Here is a 21,942-nt window from a genome sequence, read left to right as displayed (position 1 = left end):
TAGTGAAGATACATTATGTACCAGTCATTGAATTTACAGCACATAGATTTATTAATGGTAGATGCATCTATAATAACTGTAAGGAGTTTACATTAGTCTTATATCCTAATGGATGCATGTACACAGTACATGAACACACAAACCATATGCTAATTTATGACAAATATTAACATGGTAAATATGGGGTGCTATGAAAACAAACAACCTTGTCTGTTCTGTGTTTAGAAAACTGTCTCTCATTTAGTAAGTAACATTAAAGGTGAGACTAAACATAAATTATGATCAGTGTGGCAGTGCAGGGCTGGATGCTCTGCTGATTTGGAGTTCACATGTCGTAAGCAACAGAATTGTGACCCACCATGTTTGTCACAGTTGCCTTGACTGAACCTGTTCTCCTGCACATCACTGTGGAGCATCTCCCAACTACAGCAGCTGGATGCACACAGTGGCTTCAGCTTAACATTGAACTGAGTTGCAGGATTCAAGGGATTAAAACCAACAAGCAAGATAAAATCAGAGATGAGCAGACTCAGGAGGAGGTTCAAGGGCTTCTATTAGAGGAATGATCATAGAAGAACAACTTCAGGAAGAGTTGAGAGATTGTTTTTAAATACTTTAGGGGAAGTGTGTCAGATTTTAATAAACTGATGTGAGTCTGGGGTCTGACAGTAAGGCTTAACCAGAGTAGAAAGAGAGGAAGAAGTCTTTGGCCAAGCAGAAAAGATGGGAAGAAAGAGGCACCATAATTTAAGAAAAAGGTCTGTGCTCTTGAGCCACAACTTGAAAGAAAAGAAACATTCACATATTATTTATGACTTGGAGCTATCATGACGTTGGGTGTTTTGACAGGTACTTAATGTGATAGAGTTTTGACTTATTAGAGTAAGGACATTCAGTGATTCATTTATCCCCAGGACTCAGAATTGACCTTTCTAAAGCCTAGGAACCTGATGATTGCTCTTCTGATCTCTTTTGTCTTAATACTATATATGACTGGGTTAAGCATGGGTGGTACAAAGAGGTAGATGTTAGCCATGAGAAGATGCAGAGCACATGGAGCATGCTTCCCAAAACGGTGTACCAAGGACAGCCCTGTCATGGGCACAAAGAACACAAGCACAGCACAGAGATGTGAAGTACATGTTTGGAAGGCTCGGATCTGCTCCTCTTGGGAAGCCAGACCAGCCACCGTGTATAAAATGAATCCATAGGACATCATAATGAGCACGAGGTCCAGCATCACGGTGAACACCACCAGTGACAGTCCGTATAGGTTGTTGAAGGTGGTGTCCACACATGCCAGGTGTATCACTTCCTGGTGTAGACAAAATGAGTGGGAGAGGATAAGAGGCCCACAATAGGGAAAATTCTTCAGGAGGAGGACAATTGGGATAAGAGCTACAGGTCCCCTGAGGATGACACATAGGCCTGCCCTCATTACCCTCTCAACGGTGATAATGACTGAGTATCTCAGTGGGTGGCAGATGGCCACAAAACGATCAAAAGACATAACAAGGAGCACTGCAGACTCCATGAAGGAAAAAGAGTGGATGCAGAACATCTGGATTTGGCAGGCTCCAAAATAAATGCTATGGTAATTGAACCAAAAGATACCCACCATGGTGGGTAAGGTAGATACTGACAGCCCCAGGTCCGTGAGTGCCAGTAAGGAGAGCAGATAGTACATGGGTGTGTGCAGTCGAGGGTTGGTCTTAATAATCATCAGAATGAGACAATTGCCTGAGATGGCCACCAGGTACATCAAGAAAAAAGGGATGAAAATCCAGTGTTCAAACTCTTCCAAACCAGGAAAGCCACTGAGGTAGAACATGGGGCTAAAATGAGTAATGTTGGACAGGACCATGAATTGAGAAGTAAGAAGATACTGTGATGGTATTTCTCAAGGATGGACCTGAAAATAAATGGATATTTCTGATTATTAATGAGTTCTTCAGCTTCTCAAAGACATCTCTCAGGAATTTTGCAATGATCTCTCCCTTCATATCGTCAACCCCATTCATCAGCTGTACCCTTTAGCCATTCACATCACAAATTATTGTCATTAGGCTTCTTTTTCTATGTCCTTCCTTCTCTCCCTCCCTTCCTCTCTTCCTCCCTTCCTCCCTCCATCCTTCCTTTCGTTCTTTCCTTTTCTCTCTCTCTCTCTCTCTCTCTCTCTCTCTCACACACACACACACACACACACACACACACACACACACACACACACACACACACACACACACAGAGAGAGAGAGAGAGAGAGAGAGAGAGAGAGAGAGAGAGATATGATTGGTTTCCCTGTGTAGCCCTGGCTGTTCCAGAACTCACTCTGTAGACCAAGTTGGTCTTGAACTCAAAGATCTGCCTGCCTCTGCCTCCAGAGTACTAGTATTAAAGCATAAGCCACCACCGCAGGCTACTTATATTTTTTCCTAGTCTTTTCTTCTGGCTTTTTATCATGCCCATTCCTTACATATGGCTGTTTTCATCCTTAGGCATTTTTTTTCAGAATGTTCTAATATTTCTCCTTAGGCAATATAAATGACTCTCATGATTTCATTTTCCATTCTTGTTCTGAGAATTAAATCTGTTACTCTAGAATTTTTCTTTTAATTTCTACATTTGTATGAAGTAGCACATACAAATGTGTAACTTGATGTTTCACAGCTGTTTTTGACAGTTTTATAACTGTTTTTTCACAGTTTACTGTTTTATGACAGTGTTTTTAACTGTTTTTAAATTCCATTATACTTAAACTGTGCCAAGTAGAGCCAACAATTTTGTCTTTCAACAACTTTTTTTTTATTATTATTTTATGTTACTTATCTTAGGGGTATAAGTCACATTCTTGTTTTTGATATTTGCAATTCTGGCAATGTAATTCTGATTATGACTTTCCCTCTCCAAACTCTTTCTAGATTATTCCTAACTCTCCACCCACCCAAATCCACAGTTTCTTCCTTTCTCTCATTTTGCAGTACAAATAGGTATCTAATAATAATAATAAAACATAAAATAAAAACAAAACAAACCAGAGAATGATGGGAGATACAAACTACAAGGAACAAAAGAGCTAAAGCCAAAGCAGAAGAAACACATATAGATGCAGAGACCCATACTTTGTACACACAGAAGTCCCATAAAAACATAACACTGGAAACCATAATATATATGTGAAATAATTATACTTATAAGCAGAAGGAAAATTAAAAAAGACAAAAGGATAAATTAGTATAGTTATGCTTTAACTGTATTTTGAGAGAAAAATTTTATTTTAACAGGAAGGGTGATATGTAGGAGGCGCTAAGGTGGGAGGAGTACAGAGAGGAGGAGTAAGGAGAGGAGGAGAAGAAGAAGAGGAGGAGCTAGGTGATGAGAGACAAAGAGAGAGGGGGGCCAGACATGGAGGCGGATGTTCACATGTCTCCTCCAGTCAAAGATAGTTGATATATCTAGATTGGGTATTAGGTTACTCTTCTGATTGATATTGAGCATTACCAAACTTATAAAGCCTTTGGTTGACATTAAAAAAATTGTATAAAAGCAAAAAGGAGAAGGGGGTATGGGATAGGGGTTTTCTAGGGAGGGGAAATGGGGAAAGGTGATGACATCTGAAATGTAAATAAAATATCCAATAAAAAATAAATTAAAAAAGACAAAAGGAGAGAAACACAGAAAAAAAGATAAAAAGATAGATAATGTCCAAACAAAGAATTGTGTGACATGGAATCTCCAAAAGAGCTGTTGATTTTGGGCAACTGTATCTTACAGAAGTACCTTCTAGCAGAGAAAACAGAAAGTGAGAGTGTTTGAACTGGATTGCAGCTTAACTGCTTGATTGGCTGGAAAAACAAAGGGATGTGCCTATGCAATGGGACAAATAAAAATCTTACTCTAAGGCATCAAGGTGAAAGAGGGAGAGTGAGAGACAATGTATCAGAGCAATGGGGTGGGATTCCACAATGCAGATGGCCTTTTTTCATGCTCACATATTCAAAGTGTAATCAGTAAGTGTTTAGGTCTATTTCCCATCACTACATTTAGCTACTTACATGAAATAAGTGGAAGAGGATTTAAATAAACTAGATTGAACTTTGGCTAAGTTAGTGTGATCTGAATTCAGAGTATAGGCAAATAGAATGATTAATGTACTGTAGAGAATATCATAGGTTACAAATTCAGTTAAAATATGAGAAGAGGAGGGATAATGACCAGGAAACAGACTTTCTAGATCCTGGGTTAGGCTTGATCATTGATTTTAGGTACATTATACAATTCTTGATGAGATCTTAAGGGCATAGATGCAACAGTTAAGTTGCTAAGAATTACGTCATGATGATTATGAGAGTGAGACCAGTCAGTGTGTGGAGACAGGTCAGTGTGTGCTAGCGTCTGCAGTGATACACTGGGGGTGGTGAGTCACGTAAGGAGGATCATGGTGACACTGTATTAGGTGGTCCAGAACAGGTCATGGGAGGATAATGCAAGAGTGAAAACAAAACAAAACCACAACAAAAATAAAGCCAGTGGTAGCTCTCTTGGTCTAAGAAGAAGGCAGAGGCAAATTTCTGAGTTCAAGGATGGTCTATTCTACTGAGTAAGTTCCAGGACAGCATGAGCTACACATAGATGCCTTGTCTCAAAAAAAAAAAAAAAAAAAAAAAAAAAAAAACAAAACCCTCAAGGAAAAAATATTTAGTTAAAAACAAACAAACTAGGAAAAGATGAACAAGATCAAGATGAGCCCACCACATTTCAGCCAAGGGGTAAGAATATTTTGCCCATTTATTCTCTCCATTTCTTTAGTAGTTTCTATTCAAATAAATAGTACACAACTTATTAATTTTATAGTCCATTTAGAGAAATGCTTTTTAAATGCATCTGTTAGGGCCTATGTTTACTATGTCTTTAAAATACCTGACTTAGTTAGGTTAGCAATACATACACGCCTTACCTCCTTTAGAAGTTTTGATATCATATTGTCTGGTTCTCTCCTCCTCTTCCTCCTCTTCCTCCTCTTTCTCCTCCTCCTATTCTTCTTCCTCCCCTTCCTCCTCTTCCTCCTCCTTCTCCTCCTCCTCTTCTTCCTCCTCCTTCTTTTTTGTCAAGATTATTATTTTTTTTTAATTTGCTGGCAGATGGTTTTTGTTTACACCTAGAGTTTGGTTAGTTTATACACATCGATGAACACACTGCATATATAATTTTACTTTTACCTTATTCTGTTATTCTAAATCAATGGATTTACAGATGAAATTTAGACAAAGAGAGTGTTTCTAAAGTGAATATGAAAATGGCAAATCTTATTGCCACTTATTATCCAACACTGATATATTCTTTCTCTAAAACGCAGGCATTTTCTATTTTGGATGTTGATCATCCTGTCATATTGCATTTAAATTGTTAAAGTGCTCATTCTCTTATGGCTTTCAAAGTTTGTTAATTCCCTGTTTCTTAATACTTGACCACTACATTGGGCTAGATGTAAATGTGTGTAAAAATAATTAGTTTTGCCACAAAATATACCAATATATTCTGGTAACAGTTCCCATTGTGTTCTTCCTCCCCTTACTCAAAATGCTCATGGTACTCAATTTCCTGACTGTAAACTTCTTGCCTTCTCATTTATTATTAATTATTATGAAGATGCCCGTGAATATTTGTCTCTAGTCTAGATAGCTTTGTTATATTGCTAGTCTGTATGACTGTCTCTTTCCGAGTTGCTTGTGTGTGTGCCAAGTCTACTTAATACATTCACCACTGAGCTCAAGTCCACCATCCCACAGTTAATTCTCCTCTACCTGTCATTTTTAGATATAGTTACCATTCCCAAATATCTACTAAAATCTTTTGAATTTATTTATTTTCCAATTGGGTTCAATGTTTCTTACCTTTTAAGTATCGCTTCATGTATTCCTTTGTCTTTATCTTTGTAATTATCATATTAGTTCTTAGTTTTCCCATCCTAGCTGAGCCCTCTGATACATAACTTGCATTGTCTGACCCTCCATCTTCAGAATCCATCTCCTACTGTCACAGCAGCATTTGGAAAGTGCTAACTCTGAGCCACTATGGCAGTCCTTCACTAGCTTCCCTTTCAGGACAGTAAAAAGCTGTGGTAATGGGTTCAGTGTCTTGAGGTTAGGAACAATTCACAAAGAATACAAAAAACTTTACACACTTGTGTTTCTTATAACTATGAATTTTTTATTACTATCTCACAGATGGCACATAAGCCACGTCTCATTCCAAAGAGTATTATCTTAATGTTATACAAAAGTTTGTAGTACATTACCCATGGCCAAGCCCTAACTGGTTTGGTGCCTTTCCTAACATCCTTTATTTAATCCACTCAATATACTCATGTTGTTAGTTCTTGATGCTCTGTGTATTTTTTTATTTTATTTTTTACATTTTATATTCCTTGCTTTCTCAGCAAACAATAGCCTCTGTTCTTCCAACTCATAAATGCTTCCTGATTGTTTAAAACTTAGTACAAATATTTCTTCTTACAATTTTTTCCAACTTAGTTGTATAATTAGGAAAGCTCAACTAGTAAATACTCATTGATTGTTTAAGACTTAGTACAAATATGTGTTCTTACAGATTTCCCCTGACTTAATTGTGTAAAATTAGAGAGTTCTCAGTAGTCCCATCATCTCTTTTATGTAGCATTACTGAAATGTAATGCACGTTTATATCTCTTAAAGTATGTACTTTTTATAGTTAGATAGGAAATGTATTTCTATGTAGAAGAGAGTACATACACATTAGTATAAGTACAATCATATACAATGTATTTTCAAAACTTACTAATAGTTTATAAAATGTGTATTACATATCATTAATTTTTAGTTTTTATATATTGCAGATTATATTTAAAATACATTATAGAAAGATAAAGACATGCATATAAATACACAAGTAATAAAATTATGATTCTGTATTTATACATGTATTTGTACTTATGTATACTTCATAATTGAATTTTGGCTAGAAGGCTAAGAACAATGAGTGCTTATATAAACTTTATGTTACATGATTATTTATATGTTCCAGATAGCACCTATATATCTATATTTATATATGTCCCTCATACACATGTATTTAAAACTAATGATTCTTTAACTCCCCCTTTTTCAACCCAGTAGACTAGGTTCTCTGAGACCTCTGGATTTCAGGTCATTTTTATCACATAATGAGCTCTACCTTACAGTATCTGCATGAAGAATGAAATGAAGGGATGAGTGTCCATGCTTCTTACCTCTTATCCTGCCTGGGTGTGTTTGGAGTTAAGGCTTGACTATTGACACTGACTTCAGTGTGACATGGCACAACAGACAAGAAGAAGGATTTCTTAGAACCAAGAAGTCCACAGAGACAATGGTGGAACTAGGATTACTGCTTTTAGAATTAAAGTTATAGGTAATTTATGTTGGCAATGTGAGACAATGGTTCTTGGAGGGAGAGTAACACCCATATCTCCATTTCCACAGAAAAACAAAAGTCTTGTCTATCAATTCATATCAACGCCTAATGACTGTGAAGCTACAACAGCCAGAGCAGAACAAATATAGGTGAAATATGAGAAAAGTTCTCAAAATTGGATTTCCTAATAAATGAACAATTAGCTGCTTTTGCTATGTCTAATTTTTTCAAATTTAGTATTTACTATTTCTAAAATAAACTATTATAAAACACTGTTTCTTATGTTTTGAGCATAAATATTCCAACCAGATTCCTTATACTGAGATCTCAAGACTGTCCCCACCATGGTAGAGTATGACTCTTTTGAGTAGAGGAAGACTGCAGAGAAGGAGATCTTGCTGGAATAGTAAGACTGTCATGAAAGGTTGTCAGCATTAATACCTGCAGAGCAGAGCTAGGTTCTCTGCTGTATACACAAGCCTGAGACTCAAAATGTGTTTAACATAAGTGTTAGAAAAATGAATGTCTTTCATTTAGGAGAGAAAGAGGCATATTGAGTGTGGTTCCCAGCTGGGCAAGGAGGGACACACACAGAACAGTAAGCTGATCTTTAGGGCTAGTGGAAAGTTAATCTCTAGGCATGATTCAGAAAGAGCATGGCTAGCCCAGAAGCCACAGTCATGAGGATAGGGCAGTGCTGTTTCCTAACCATAAGATAACACTGCAGATGGTCTTTCATCTTTTCCAGTGATTTCAGGCTCTTCTCTTTGACCCTGACCCTGACTTTCTCTGAGAACATCAAAGATAGAGCAGTTTCTGTAGACAGTTCAGATCCTTAGATTCAGCTTTTCAAGTGAGAAAATCTGAGCTTCAGTGAGGGAAATATGAGTAATACATTTATAGAAGATCACTTAAGCACGTCAGGGAAAAGGCCAATTTAGAGCTGAAAATACCCCCTTTCATGCTCACCACCCTTTTGGAACATTCATTCATACCTCTATCCCTTCTTGCATATCCTCCACCCTCTCCTCTATGACTCCCTGTCACAACACTCCAAGAGAAGATAGTGGCAGACACTTACCAGCTGCTGTTAATTTTAAAAACTTAAAGTCAGAACAGTTTTCACAGTAGATCAGAGTGGCTGGAGGGTCAGGGAGAGGCATTGTGCTGGTTTCTGTCAGAGAAGTATTTATCCTCTTTCTTCCTCTGTGCTTGTAAAGCACTTCACTTCATCTGGGAGAGCTTGAGAACAAAAAAGGAGTCCCTAGGGTTGGGACCCATGTAGTCAAAGTCTTTTATTACTCCCCTACCACTCCTTGAATTCACCTGAAGCTGGAACATTCTTACTCTTCAAGGTTGGGTCCAGCAGTGGAAGCCATCCTACCACATTGCATCTTGTTTCTGCTCTATGAAGAACCAACCTTGTTAGCTGTGACTTCATTCCACTCCCTTCGCCTATGACAAAGAATAATTTCACACATGCACAGGCTATGTGTGATGTATGAAGAAGGTTATCTATGGGATGTCACACTGCTTTCTAAATTGTTCATCTCTTTTCAAGTCCAAAGTCATAAGTACCTCAAATATCTTACCCTTCCACACCCATTATGTACTCAGTATTTATTTCTGCTTTTTCAATGCTAAATAATTCACTTTTCTCTGACAGGCACTCTAAATTTTTGAGATCATCCTACTTTAATCACTCCTTGTATAATTGCCTGCAAACCCTTGTCCAGGCCAACATCTCAGGCTTCCTTAAGTTTCCATACTCAACTTGGAATACATGGAATAGTTCCTACAGGATAACAGCAATCAGATATCCTAACTGTGCTTGCTTTCCTTACTCTTCTGATGTGTAATTTCATAAAGAAATTCAATTTTACTTCCTGATATGATTAGTCAATGTGCTTCTTTTCTTTCCTTTCAAAATGCACTGGGATGGTCTTTTTTAGACTGGCATGAAAATTGTGTCATATCTTTCAACAGGGAAAATGAATCAGAATGATTTGTGTAAAGTCTTTAATATTGGCTTTACAATGTTTATTTATAAAACCCATATAACAATGTTATGCTTTTCTTATGTAAATTATATAATTGAAGGTCTAGAGTTAATAACATTCAAAGGTCATATTGAAACAGACAAACAAACAAATAAACACAAAGCACTCTGCATTTCTACTTGTTTTCTAAATTGATATTTAGGTTTATTTTTATCATACTATACATAACCTATTTTGAATGTTAGCTAAAATTAATCATTTGTATACATTTTAATCCAAATGCATGAATTTAGTGTTCATTGTGAGGAACTGCAGCCTAAGTCTTCTATGTACATGGATACAAAGCTCATTTAGTCAAAAAGATAGGTGGTCTATCAGAATTCGTGAAACTACAATTAGCGCACAGTAGGAAGACAGAGGTTGTTTATGAGAATTGAGGACAGAATGAGAGTGGTGTGGACCACAAACACAGCCCTTAGCTCTCTTCCTATTTTTCTAGGTACTGTTGGGGTCTGGGAGATATGAAGGGAAATAAATGGGGGTAGATTCATATGGGGTTATGGAAAACATATGTTAGAGTTAGTCATTTCAAAGCTTTAACCAGGAATGTATTCATTCTCTTATACTTAAGTATCTGAATCCACTATTATAAAGATAGATATGTACAAGATCCAGTTAATAGTACAAAATCCAATATTATAAATCTTGGAAACAAGAGTTTCCTGTTTGTAAACATGAAGTACTTGGAAAGGAGAGGGGAGGGGAGAGGAGGGGAGGGGAGGGAAGGGAAGGAGGAAGTGGTAGGAAGAAGGAAAGAGAGAGAAAGCGAGTTAAACTACCATGTTTCTCATAGATACAATATCAGTTACACTTAAGCAGGCTTCTTCCAGAGTTGATACCAGCGTTGGTTGAGCCAGGCTTGGTTGGAACCTGAGGTTCCTCCCAAGCTGAAGCTGGTCAATGCGTGTGCTGTAGTTCTCCAGTGCAGCCACCAGGAGGAGGGGGCAGCCCAAAGATAAGTTTAAATTCAAGCTTGCATCGGGAGTGTCACGTCCCAGAATCTGCTTTCTTTCAGGGCTATGCTGCCATGTTATCTATACCTGTCATACAACTGAGGACTCCAGACCCATTTGTTCTTAGAGAATGATCTCTTTCTCTCTTACATAAACCCACACCCCATGTCCAACAAACTCTGAACAAAAATTCTGACTTTGAGGGAGACAAAATGATTCTCTGCTTTATTAAAAATTTAAAAGAAACAATCTCTCAGATAGAAACCTCTGCAAATGGCTTTTGCTCTAGAAATCCTAATGAAGTCTTACTTAGCTCCCACTCCAACTTAATGCAAGCAGATCTAAAAGAAGCCCACACCTACTGCCCTCAACATTCCCAAACAGTTTGCTTCTTTTAGGGCTCTCTGAGGTTAGAAATACCTGCAACATCAACTCACTTACCCCAAAAGGCCCAGGTACAGTAAGCTCCAGTGTGTGAAGGAGAATTAATACGGATCTTTAAAGCTGGAATGATACTGTTGGACTTTAGTCTATCCTCTACTTCCCTGTACACTCACGTATGTGGCAGCATGCTTAGTCTAGCATAGTAATAGAGCAGTAGTTGCCACATTGCCCAAGAGAAACCTCTCCCTTCCTCAGACTCCACACTGCCCAGCCATTTTGAAGAGGAAAACGTTTTCTCCTTTATGTCTGTTTTATTTGTGGATGGGCTGGTCAATTTTATGCCAACTTGACACACAAACTAGAGAAATCTGAAAGGAGGGAACCTGAGTGAAGAACATACTTTCATAAGGGCTGACTGTAAAGCATTTTCTTAATTAATGACCAAAACAAAAACAAAGAAATTATCTTGGACTCTCCCATGTTTCTGGGAGAGATAAGACTATGCTGTCTTCAACAGAATGGAATGGTTGCTCCTATAGAATTAAGAAACTGTAACCAAGTGTAAGAAATTAGGAAAAACTTCTCAGGTGAGTAATCCAAGGGAATTCGTCTATGGAACAATACTGAATTAGCCACAAAAGAAGAACCATCATTTTCCAAGTCTACAAGTTGTCACTGGGATATTTTCCAGTGATGAGCTCTGTCTTAGAGAGATACCAGGAAGAAACAGAAGGTATAAAGAGCTTACTGACATAAACTCCGATTCCTGACCTGAATCCCAATCTTACTATGTCCTCACTCAGTGAGCTGATTAACCTTCTCAGGCTGCGTTTCCCCCTGTGTTCACTTTAATACATGGTTCACACAGATCTTGAGAAGACCAAGTGTAATATATGAGTGATAATTCTTTTATTAATTTAAAAAAATTTAGTCAAAATAGAATTATATCACACTCTCCCTCCTCTCCCCTCTACAGCTCCCATGTCTCTGCCTACATCTCCCTCCCAAATTCACAATGACCTTCTTTTCTTAAATTATTGTTGCCACATATACATTTAGATGAACAAATACATAAATACAACCCGCTGAGTATGTCCTAATTTGCTTGCATGTATACACAGCTAGGACTGACAGATGTGTATTGAACTACTAATCCTGGAGTGATAGTACTCGGGACAGTTAAAGCAGCTACTTATGTCTGGAAGTAACACAAGCCATTCTGAAGCAGGACAGAAAGGCAGAAGACACGAGGAGGGAGAATGAAAGCCCTTGTTCTAGATCTAGTTAAAGTCCTTGCCACCAGAATAGTGAGAATTCCATTACATTAACAACTGCTCACAGCTCTTCTTCCTCAGACATAAACCCCCAGTTTTCTAGGAATCTCGCCAGAAACCCCATTTACAGGGAAGAGATGTATCAAACCCTTTGTGCAGTGTTAGTGTTATTTCTGTATCAGAGCATCTTTAGAGAGACTTCATATAACTCCTATATTTAAAAGGTTTATTTTTCAAAGTAATGTTTTGAGTAGTAACTTGAGAGTCAAAAATGGTACACATGGCTAAGACAATTAATTGCTTACTCATTTGGAGAAGCCAGTACTTACACTTGAATGCATCTAATTTTCTATTGATCTCCCTACCTTGGGATACACTTTCCCTGACTTGGCTATGAAGCACTTTCTTCTGATGTCTCTTTCTCTTTTATTCTTCACACTCAAGACTACATTAAAATATCTGGAAAAATAAACATCTCTGATTGACTGAACTATCTAGTCCTGGAAATTCTCTTCATAGTTGAAGCTAGAAACTACTTTGGCTAGAATCTAAGTCTTTAAAAGTCTCAAGGAATATCTCCCTTTACTGAGGGCAGTAGTCTGCAGCTGTGTTCTTGTCCTGTGTGCAGCTGTTCTGCCCTGCATGCAGCTGTGCTCCTGTTCTGCATGCAGCTGTTCTCCTGCCCTGCATGCAGCTGTGCTCCTGTTCTGTGTGCAGCTGTGCTTCTGTCTTCAAGCTACTGGCATTTCCACATACAACTTATTAGGAAGCCTCAAGTTGGGGGAGAGATGTAATGCTTTGCTTGTGCTCCAGAAATGCAGCAATATAGTCTGAAGAGTGAATTTGCCTGGCTACATCTTGCTGGTTTTAGGCAAAACAGTCGTGGAATATTTTATTACAAAGAGTCTCTGCTCCTTCTGGGCATTGTCAAGGACTGAACTTATCAACAATAGATTAAGTTGTTACTGTGTTTCTAGACAGAAAGTTGCACTGCTATTTAAGCAGATTTCCCACTATTGTTCTATGCCCAAGGCTTAACTTGTAATCTAATCTCAAAATAACTGATTATTTATTATTGAGCCCATAACTTTATCCTGGATCATATGGCTTTTGTCATTTGAGCTAGCCTTTGCCAGCAGCTGCACGTTGATGTCTATCCCAGGATCTTATCATACTCTGACAACTGTTACTACAGACATCTGGCTCCAGTTCTCCTGTTTGGGAGTGTGCCTGACACTTTAACACAACATTACCTTGTTAAAGTTAGAGAACAAACATCTGTCTTTATTGAAACCTGGAATGACTAGCAGATATTCACGTATATCATGAATAAAAGCTTTCAGAGAGGTCCCAATGTGTTCATTGATCCAAATGTTTTAAAGCACCTTCTACATGTTACTAAGATAGAGCTGCAAATAAACAATAAATCTACTCTTGTGTACCTCAAAGTATGCAGAAGTACTGCTTATTACACCACTTTTGTATGGATAATTTAGCTTCAGAGGCCAAATGGTGAAAAACAGGGAAGAAGCATTTTTTGAACCATGATAATAGATACCTTGTGAGCGTTCCTAATAACAGACACCTTGTGGGAGTTCCCTAGCATTAAAAGAGTTAATCTGTATTTTTTGGAGCAAATAATTTCTCGACAATTCCACAGCAGCAAGAAAATATCTCCTTGTTCCCCAACTGAGAGCCAGCAGGGTTAGGACACTTGTTACATACTTATACTATTCATACAAAGAACAGTAGGGAATAGAGATTCCACAAGACAGCAGTAACAATCTGCTTGTTGCTTTTTGGTTTTGATATGTTATCTCAAGTTCTGCTCCACACTGTAGGTGTAAACATCACTTCATTTTATATAGCCACTGGACAGCATTCTTTGGCTCTATCCTGTCTCAGTATCCTCCCAAACACTTGATATAAATTTTCTCATAGCCTGACATGTCTTCATCTTGTTACCTATTACATCCTATTTATTGGGATGAAATGTGAAAACACCTAAAAAGATTTAGACACCACAAAAAGGAAGAAGAAGGAGAATTATAGAAAATGTAAATGATCAAATGACACTCAAAGTGGTATTCACCATATATATTAATTTATAGATCTTATAAAAATACTATTATCATAATATCTCTAATAGCTGGATGGAGCAGAGCTCAAGAACAGAATGACTAAAGGGGGAATGGAGAAGTGATTACTATGGTTTAGGACAGATTTCCCCTGAATTCATTCTGAGAGAGAGAAAAAAATCAAATTAAAAAAATTTTTTTGAGATAGGACTTCATGCATTGCATTCTTGTCTGAAACTTTCTATGTATGTAGAATAAAGTTGAATTATTGATCATCCTGCCTCTACATCCTAAGCGCTGGGATTGTAGGTATGCATCTCCACATTGTGTAGTTTTATGTGCTGTTCAAGGTTGAATCAAGGCTTTATATACGCCAGGCAAAGATGCCATAAACTGAGTTATGGCCAAGCCCTGATATCTTAGAAGTTTCTTGATGATTCTTGGTTGTTCACATTTTGGAACACATTATGAGACAAAATATAAGAGACATAGGCAGGAAGTAACAGACAAACACACAGAAAGAGCCAGTCACTTAAATTTACTTTCATTGGTTTAATAAAAATTACATTTTTATTAAAAATAATCTATTTGGTAAATTCTGTAGCACAGCAATTATTATATTATTTTTTTTCTGCCCTGTCTAAGGAACAAACTCTTGGAGCAATGAAAGGAAAAACGTAGCTTTTACACTAAGTTGAAATATTAAGCCAAGATGCAGAACAATATAAAACAAGAAATAGTTCACTGAGCAGATCAGATAAAAAATGTTCTAGTAGCTTGGAAACTGTTGTAAAGATATTTCTTTCTTTTCTTTAAGTTAGTCATAAGCCCCAGAAGTTTGAGAAAATGATCACCTTTTATGAGAAGGAGTAGATGCGGCTAGTAGAGGTCACTTGGAAGGCTAGTGTGACAGAGCCCAGACACCGGAGAATAAGTTTGTCAGCATAGCTTTAGTTGTGTGATTATCCCAGCATTTAAGGTCCTGTGAGTCTGCTCATGAGAATGTTTTTTGTAACATTTAAAACTTATCTTTTGGATTATATGTACTGGTTCTTTAAGAGGCCATAATATCTGAAAGGTATTTGGGGAAAGAAAAGATAATTTTGTGTCCAGTAATAACCATTGTGTTTTCCCCATCCTTCCCATTCCAGACAAATGACCAGGATGCCATGCTCTGGAATACTATGAACCAGATCTCCCATCTAACCATTCTGTTCTCCAAACAGGACTTTTTATGCGTTTTGATAAATAAAAATACATCTGTGTCTATTCAGTAGTACCTGGGACCAAACTTATTAAAATGATGGTTATCTGGACTAGGATTATACGTATGCTTTAAAATTATTATTATTGGCATTATTATTTGATAAATGTTTATCAGTATTGAAACTGAGCAAAATTTTCATGGACATGCTTTTCCCAGATCAGTCATCCTGAATTGAGGCTGAGTCTGGCTCATTTCACTCAAGGTAGTTTTCTAGAACCATTAACCAGCGGCATATGAACAAAATTACTAAATGCCTTAGCATTACATATAGGAGGCCCAGTATATGGAGAACACATGGATAATGATGGACTTTGACACAAACAGGTATGGCATAATATAGTATGAACTATACTGAAGTTTCAAAGGACATATGTGTATGTGCATGTGTATCATAAGCTCAATAAATGGTTTAAGTTACCTTAGGGAAATAGTTAATATCAAGTGAGATCTTGACATAGCATTTAGCATTGTGAATACATTATGGCACATCATGTCAGAAATGAAGCATAATCAAATAGCAGAGGAGTTAGTATGTCTCTACTAAAGTATTTTGCATGGGTGCTTCTGCCAAAAACATTGTCACTATATCAACATTCCAGGCACAGTCAGAGTCATGTTTTAGAACAAGGTAGGGAGAATAAGCGAAGCAAACCAGTCTGAATCTGTTTGGTCTTAATGCTATAGATGACAGGGTTCATAAAAGGGGGGAAGAGGAAGTAGATGTAACTCATTGTGATATGAACAACATGAGGAACATGTTTTCCAAACCTGTGAATAAATGTCAGACCAACCACAGTGACATAAAAGACCAAGATGCAACAGATGTGGGAGACACAAGTATTGAGGGCCTTGGCCCGCTCATCTGTAGAAGCAATGCCCATGACAGTCTTGAGAATTAAAATATAGGAGAAGAAGATGACCAGGAAATCTAGCAGGACCATTGCAAATACAACCACAACTGGATAGAGACGATTGAATGTGATGTCAGCACAGGCTAGCTTGATGACATCTTGGTGTAGACAGAAAGCATGGGAGAGTACATGGGATCGACAATAGGGAAACCAATGCAGGCGAATGATTATTGGCATGATTGACAGACCAGCCCTCATCATTACACCTATGCCAATCTTTATTACCCTAGTATCAGTAAGGATGGTGGCATATCTTAATGGGTTGCGAATGGCAATGAAACGGTCATAGGCCATGGCAAGCAAGACCCCTGACTCCACAATAGAAAGAGTGTGAATAAAGTAGGCCTGAGAGAAGCAGGCTCCATGGCCAATTTCCCTGTGATTTAACCATAGTACACCCAGGACTGTAGGCATGGTGGTCAATGTTACTCCAAGATCCGTAGCTGCCAACATACCTAAGAAATAATACATGGGCTCATGGAGGTTATGGTCATCCTTAATGAGGAAAAGAAGGGTGCTGTTCCCAAGAAGTATGGAGATATAGGCCATCAGTAATGGGAGGGAGATCAGGTGATGGGCTTTCTCCATACCTGGGAAGCCAGTGAGCAGGAATGGGGAAGAGGAAATGTTGAGCCACATTGCAGGCATTGCAGACAGAAATATTCCCATCAGACAAGATGATCAAATGTAGTTCTTTAGGATTTGCCCCTTGAGGATGCTACTTCCTGTGTGGATGATCAGTGATCCTGATTTCCATCAACAATGATAATTCAATCATTCCTGTGAGCTTTCTAGGTATGGGAAAACAGGATATGTCAAGAACAACTATATGCATTTCCAGAGCTCATATAATTGAAATGTACATTAGACATAACCTGTCTGTGAAGGATAGACTTAGATAAAATCTTTGCAAATTCTATTCCTCAAATAAAATGAGGTATAGTTGAGTAGTACTTTAATAGTATTGGTACTTACAGGACTATTTTCACGGCACTCCTCATCCTGAACGCTGACATTTAGAATAGACCCAAAGGATCCCCAGAATACATGAGACAGAATGCCGGAAAGTATCTAAGCATTGTTTGAAGGCCAGGCGTGGATATCTGATTGCAAAATAATATAAAGAAAATTATAAAGAAACAAAATATAACAGTTAATTTTAGGGTTGGATCTATCTAACATGCTTATAAGTAATCCTTACATGATAAAGGTATGAAGATTTCTGGGAGGGCGAAAGATGATATAACGCTGACCTGCATCTGTGTTTCCCCAACAAATGAACCTTCAAGTTATCAAATGATGTAGCACTCTAATTTCCCACGAGTTCTTCCAAAAGTTTCAGAGTTTTATTATATACTTATAAAAATTAACAATAAAACAAGTCTATGATAATCACTTGGGGTATTATTTGGTAAAGTCAGACAAATGATTGCCAGCTATTTGGAGAAGCAAATTAGAAATTGATTATTTAGACATGGTCCCATGGACAATGCTTCAATAACTGAAGAGTCTGATGAAATTTACATAAATTGAGAAAGCTTCATGACTCAGAATTCTAAGGTATTTATTATTGGAAGGAGGCATTCATCTTCTGATATCAGCCAGAAAGAATGTGATCACCTTCTTCTACATCTCATGTGGACTATGCAACTATGCATCTCACATGCTGTCAAGCCATATCTTAGTGGATTTTTAGAAATTACTCATGGAACCATCTTCATCATGAAAATGTATCTCCAGAATCACTTAGTTTCACTCTTTAGAATTTGGTTGCTTTTCTACTGCAGCTATTTCTTAATGACAGTGAACTTGGGGAGCCACTTGAGATCAAGGATTGTCATTTATAAAAGATGCTAACGATTTACATCTTTATCATGATTTTGACACTAAATACAAGAACAGATTAGAATCAGAAAAGAGAATGCTTTCTCATATTGAATTTTGTTATTACAAAAATTGCAGTAGGCACACATCTGTAGCATTTACCCTGAGATTTGTCAAGTGATTTTCTTATGAAGCCTATGGGGGAAAATAAGGCAATTCAGGGAGTTATGACTTTAAGAAAAACCCTGCTAGACTAGACTTTATTTGAGAAGCAAATAGTGTGCCTTGCTAGACAAATAAAAGTTAAGGAGTGGTGAGTGGAAAATTCTGATGTTGCTAGAGATGATATTGATCCTGCACCATTTAGACTAGGAGAAGTTGGGGTAGAGAGGGGCCTTTTCATCATGTGAGAAACACAGAAATAGCTAATTCCTTCCTGTCATGGAAAGGCTGAGAAGTATGTAGCTTATGGTGAGTTAAAAATACAAGACTGGAGAATAAAACTTTTGTGTATTTGAATTCCACAATATTATGATTTAATATAGATTTATCTTGTGATATGTTTACCATAGTGAAGCTAACTATTATATCTGTTATCTACACAGAACTTTTTTCTTGTAGTGAAGATATTTAAATTTTTTTGCAAATTTAAACTTCATCATAAAACAGCTAGGATGTTAGACTAGAACCTTTACTATTATTGTGTTACATTAATGCCCTATAAGTATCGGTAGAAGAATAAACAAGAAAAAGAAAGGAAACAGCAGAGACAAACTGGAAAAGGGAAGATCCTGCAAAGACATAAATGCAACAAATAAATAATTCTAGTTTTCATCTCTCTCAGCCAACTGTAGTATCACATACTCATTTCATTTTGTAGAATACTTATGCCAGTCCAGGTCTTCCAGGTAACAGGTTCATATTATGAACGGATGACATTAATCAAGCACCAGAGTCCCTTTTATCCATTGTGGATCATTCAGGCTTAAGGCATAGGTGGCATCATTAGCGCTACAAACCAGCTTGCTGCCTTTCTTTCTTTGCTCAAACACTGAGCACTTCTGCTCACTTTCCTCAGAACTGTCTCTGTGGTACCCACGCTCATCTGTAAAATCTGGGCAGAGTAGAGGAATCTTTAGAAAGGCCAAGATTATTGCTCAACCTCCCAGCCACTCACCCTTTACAAGTCTTTGCTTCAGAGTGGGATTGTTCTGTTGATGAGAATTTTCAAACTCTTCTATGTAAACTAGAGGTCCCCAGAGATCTCTAGAGACCTCTTTCAGGTTTGAACAGTTCACATCCACACCCACCTCCCTTTGGTCACTTTTGTCCCGACACTCTTTCCTCCACCCAAAGTCCTTCATCCCCTTCTCAATAGGACATGTCTTTGAGTTTTTTCCCATTTGCCCAGGACACAGCTTGTGTCCTGTTTAAGAGTCATTAATAAATTAGCTTTCCTACATTTCTAACACCATCTGATATCCCCAGATTTAAGCATTTTCTTAAATCACTTAACCACACAGACTGACTGGCATGTCATTTCTAGCAACCAGTTCACTCTTAATGTAGAAGTATAAGGAAGGTTTTAGGATTCATGACTATTGCTGATAGATTTGGTAAATACTGACATTGTTTTTCTCTAACAGAGAATCTATCTTCCTATGCTATAGTGTCTGCAATAAATCTTAAAGAAAAGAAAAATTTATTATATAATCTCACTGACCTGAGATTTTGACACTGTCCATTCCTTAGTGACATTTTCAGAAACTTCAGATAATCAGCTTTTAGAAGGATTTAGTCATGACATCTATTTGTTTTTTTAAAGAGACTGCATAAGAGCCTGCCTAGTAGGGATATTTATTTTAGAAACCTCTCCTTAGGGACCATTTGTAATTTGGGCTGCTCACTGACTTTCCTTAACTGCCTTCTCTCCCTTCACATCTGTCTCCTTCCTTCTGTATTTTCCTCCCTTGTGAGTATGCTGGATCTTGGGAATTTGGGACTTTTATTAGCAGTCTCTAATATTTTTCTTGGTGCTTTAGCATTGACTTCCTTCCTATTGCTAGGTTGGTGGTTTATTTCTATTATGATATAGAAACAGAAACTGAACAATCAGATATCTTTCCTCTGAAATGGGAAAAGTATGTAAATTAAAGGAGAAAAGGGAATCTGTTTTGTTTGAAGAGTTACCTTGTAATAATAATACCCTATCCAGAAATTTGTATTATTGTCAAGAAAGGAACATTATACATTCACAAATGACCAAGCCATTGGACACCTTGTTTTCCTGTCATAGGTTGAGTTCTTTAGAAGTATGTGTGAATGAGAAAGTTTGAGAAAAATTGTGTTTGTTAAAGAAATATGTGTATTAAAATGTAAGGGTAATGAATTGATAACTGGAACAAATGTAACAGATATAGGTTGTCAAAACCTTGGATAATCTAATAAGACATCTTGGAGGTAGGTAGAAGTCTTATCAAACATATTAGAATACACTGGGTTGAAATGGCTAGGCCTTTAAAATTCTCCTCACTTAGTCAGCAGATGTGGTTTTCTGGCAGCAAGAGGCCATAACATTGAGCACAATGACCCCTATGGGGATCAATCTATGATGAGAGTTAGAGACTAGATGTTGACCACATACTTAGAGTGGAGAGGAAAGCCTTTGATTGGAGATAAATCTAGCCAGCACATTCTTATATTATCAGCAGCATCTTGTGTAGGTGAGCATACAGGGACACACCATAATCCTAGCATTTACAGTTGTTGCAATGGGATCATGAATTTAGGACCAGCCAGAGATATATAGCAAATTATTGGCCAACCTGGAATTGGCTACAGAGAGATATCCTGTCTCAAAATAACAACAAAAAAAGGTCCTTGTTGATATTGAGAATTGAGAAGACTTTTCCCATTCTGATACCTCAACTTCAGTCCTTGTCTTTCAAATATCAATTGACAATTGGAATATGTTATTCTATCATATATGCAAAGTTCACTGGTTTCTTTTAATTAGGCTTTACAGGAACATATGTTTACAGAGGTGTGCCATAAATCTGTATTAAATGGATGATGAAAACATTCTGTTATTTTAATTTAACTTTAACTGAGCTTGTTGGTCACAATTTCATACATGTATAATAGATGCCTTCTGACTATTACAATACTCCCAATATGCCTCCCACATGTAATTCTCCTTCATTCAAGACCTTTCCACCTCACTGAAATTTTTAGGAGACCAGAGGTATAGGGCATACAAAGATACTCCTTCTAAGATCAAAGATAAATTATCATATTTGGCTGCTCCACCAACAAGAAGCACAGCATTTAGTGAATGGATCTGGATTCTCAAGACAGCATATTCCTCACTTGGATGTGTTACTCTGGACCATATATCCAGTGACTCAGAAGTCTGCTAGTTTTGAGTGGAAGGTGGAACATGAGAAGGCTCTTCAACAGGTTTAGGCTGCTGTGCAGATTGCTGTACCATTTGGACCATATGATTCAGCAAACTCTGTGGTACTTGAGTTGTCAGTGGCAGATAGGGATGTTCTTTGGCATCTTTGGCAGATACCTATGGGTGAATCATAGAAGAGACTTTTGGGATTTTGGATCAAGGCTTTACCATCAACTGTAGACAACTACTGTCCTTTGAGAGACAGCTATTTGCCTGGGTCTTGGTGGAAATTGAATGTTTGACAATGGGCCACCAAGTTATCATTGCTCCTGAGCTACCCACTGTGAGCTGTGTGTTATGTGA

The 21,942-nt window shown here is 37.5% G+C and overlaps 2 protein-coding genes across 4 annotated transcripts; both read right to left on the bottom strand.

Annotated features, from left to right (window-relative positions):
• Positions 1 to 40: 40 nt before the first annotated feature.
• LOC117706622 (olfactory receptor 51M1-like) lies at positions 41 to 5,148 on the bottom strand. Its single transcript, XM_076913758.1, has 2 exons — positions 4,958 to 5,148; positions 41 to 1,912 (listed from the first exon to the last, which is right to left on the bottom strand). The coding sequence occupies exon 2, from the start codon at positions 1,862 to 1,864 to the stop codon at positions 905 to 907; it is 960 nt and encodes a 319-aa protein (XP_076769873.1). The 5' UTR covers positions 1,865 to 1,912; positions 4,958 to 5,148; the 3' UTR covers positions 41 to 904.
• Positions 5,149 to 14,717: 9,569 nt separating this feature from the next.
• On the bottom strand, positions 14,718 to 20,002 carry LOC117723335 (olfactory receptor 51B6). 3 transcript variants are annotated; one of them, XM_076939733.1, is made up of 5 exons: positions 19,906 to 20,002; positions 19,047 to 19,296; positions 17,334 to 17,461; positions 16,949 to 17,149; positions 14,718 to 16,813 (listed from the first exon to the last, which is right to left on the bottom strand). In XM_076939733.1, the coding sequence occupies exons 4-5, from the start codon at positions 17,025 to 17,027 to the stop codon at positions 16,059 to 16,061; spliced, it is 834 nt and encodes a 277-aa protein (XP_076795848.1). In that variant the 5' UTR covers positions 17,028 to 17,149; positions 17,334 to 17,461; positions 19,047 to 19,296; positions 19,906 to 20,002; the 3' UTR covers positions 14,718 to 16,058. The 3 variants fall into 3 exon arrangements, with proteins under 3 accessions (XP_076795848.1, XP_076795833.1, XP_076795840.1); XM_076939718.1 differs by having other exon boundaries at positions 14,718 to 17,149; XM_076939725.1 differs by lacking the exon at positions 19,047 to 19,296 and having other exon boundaries at positions 14,718 to 17,149; positions 19,906 to 20,000.
• Between the last annotated feature and the right edge of the window lie 1,940 nt (positions 20,003 to 21,942).

Source organism: Arvicanthis niloticus, chromosome 1, assembly GCF_011762505.2.
Source record: "Arvicanthis niloticus isolate mArvNil1 chromosome 1, mArvNil1.pat.X, whole genome shotgun sequence".
NCBI classification, from domain to species: Eukaryota; Metazoa; Chordata; class Mammalia; order Rodentia; family Muridae; genus Arvicanthis; species Arvicanthis niloticus.
The sequence above is the reverse complement of the archived record's forward strand: the minus strand, read 5'-3'. Positions and strand labels throughout refer to the sequence as shown.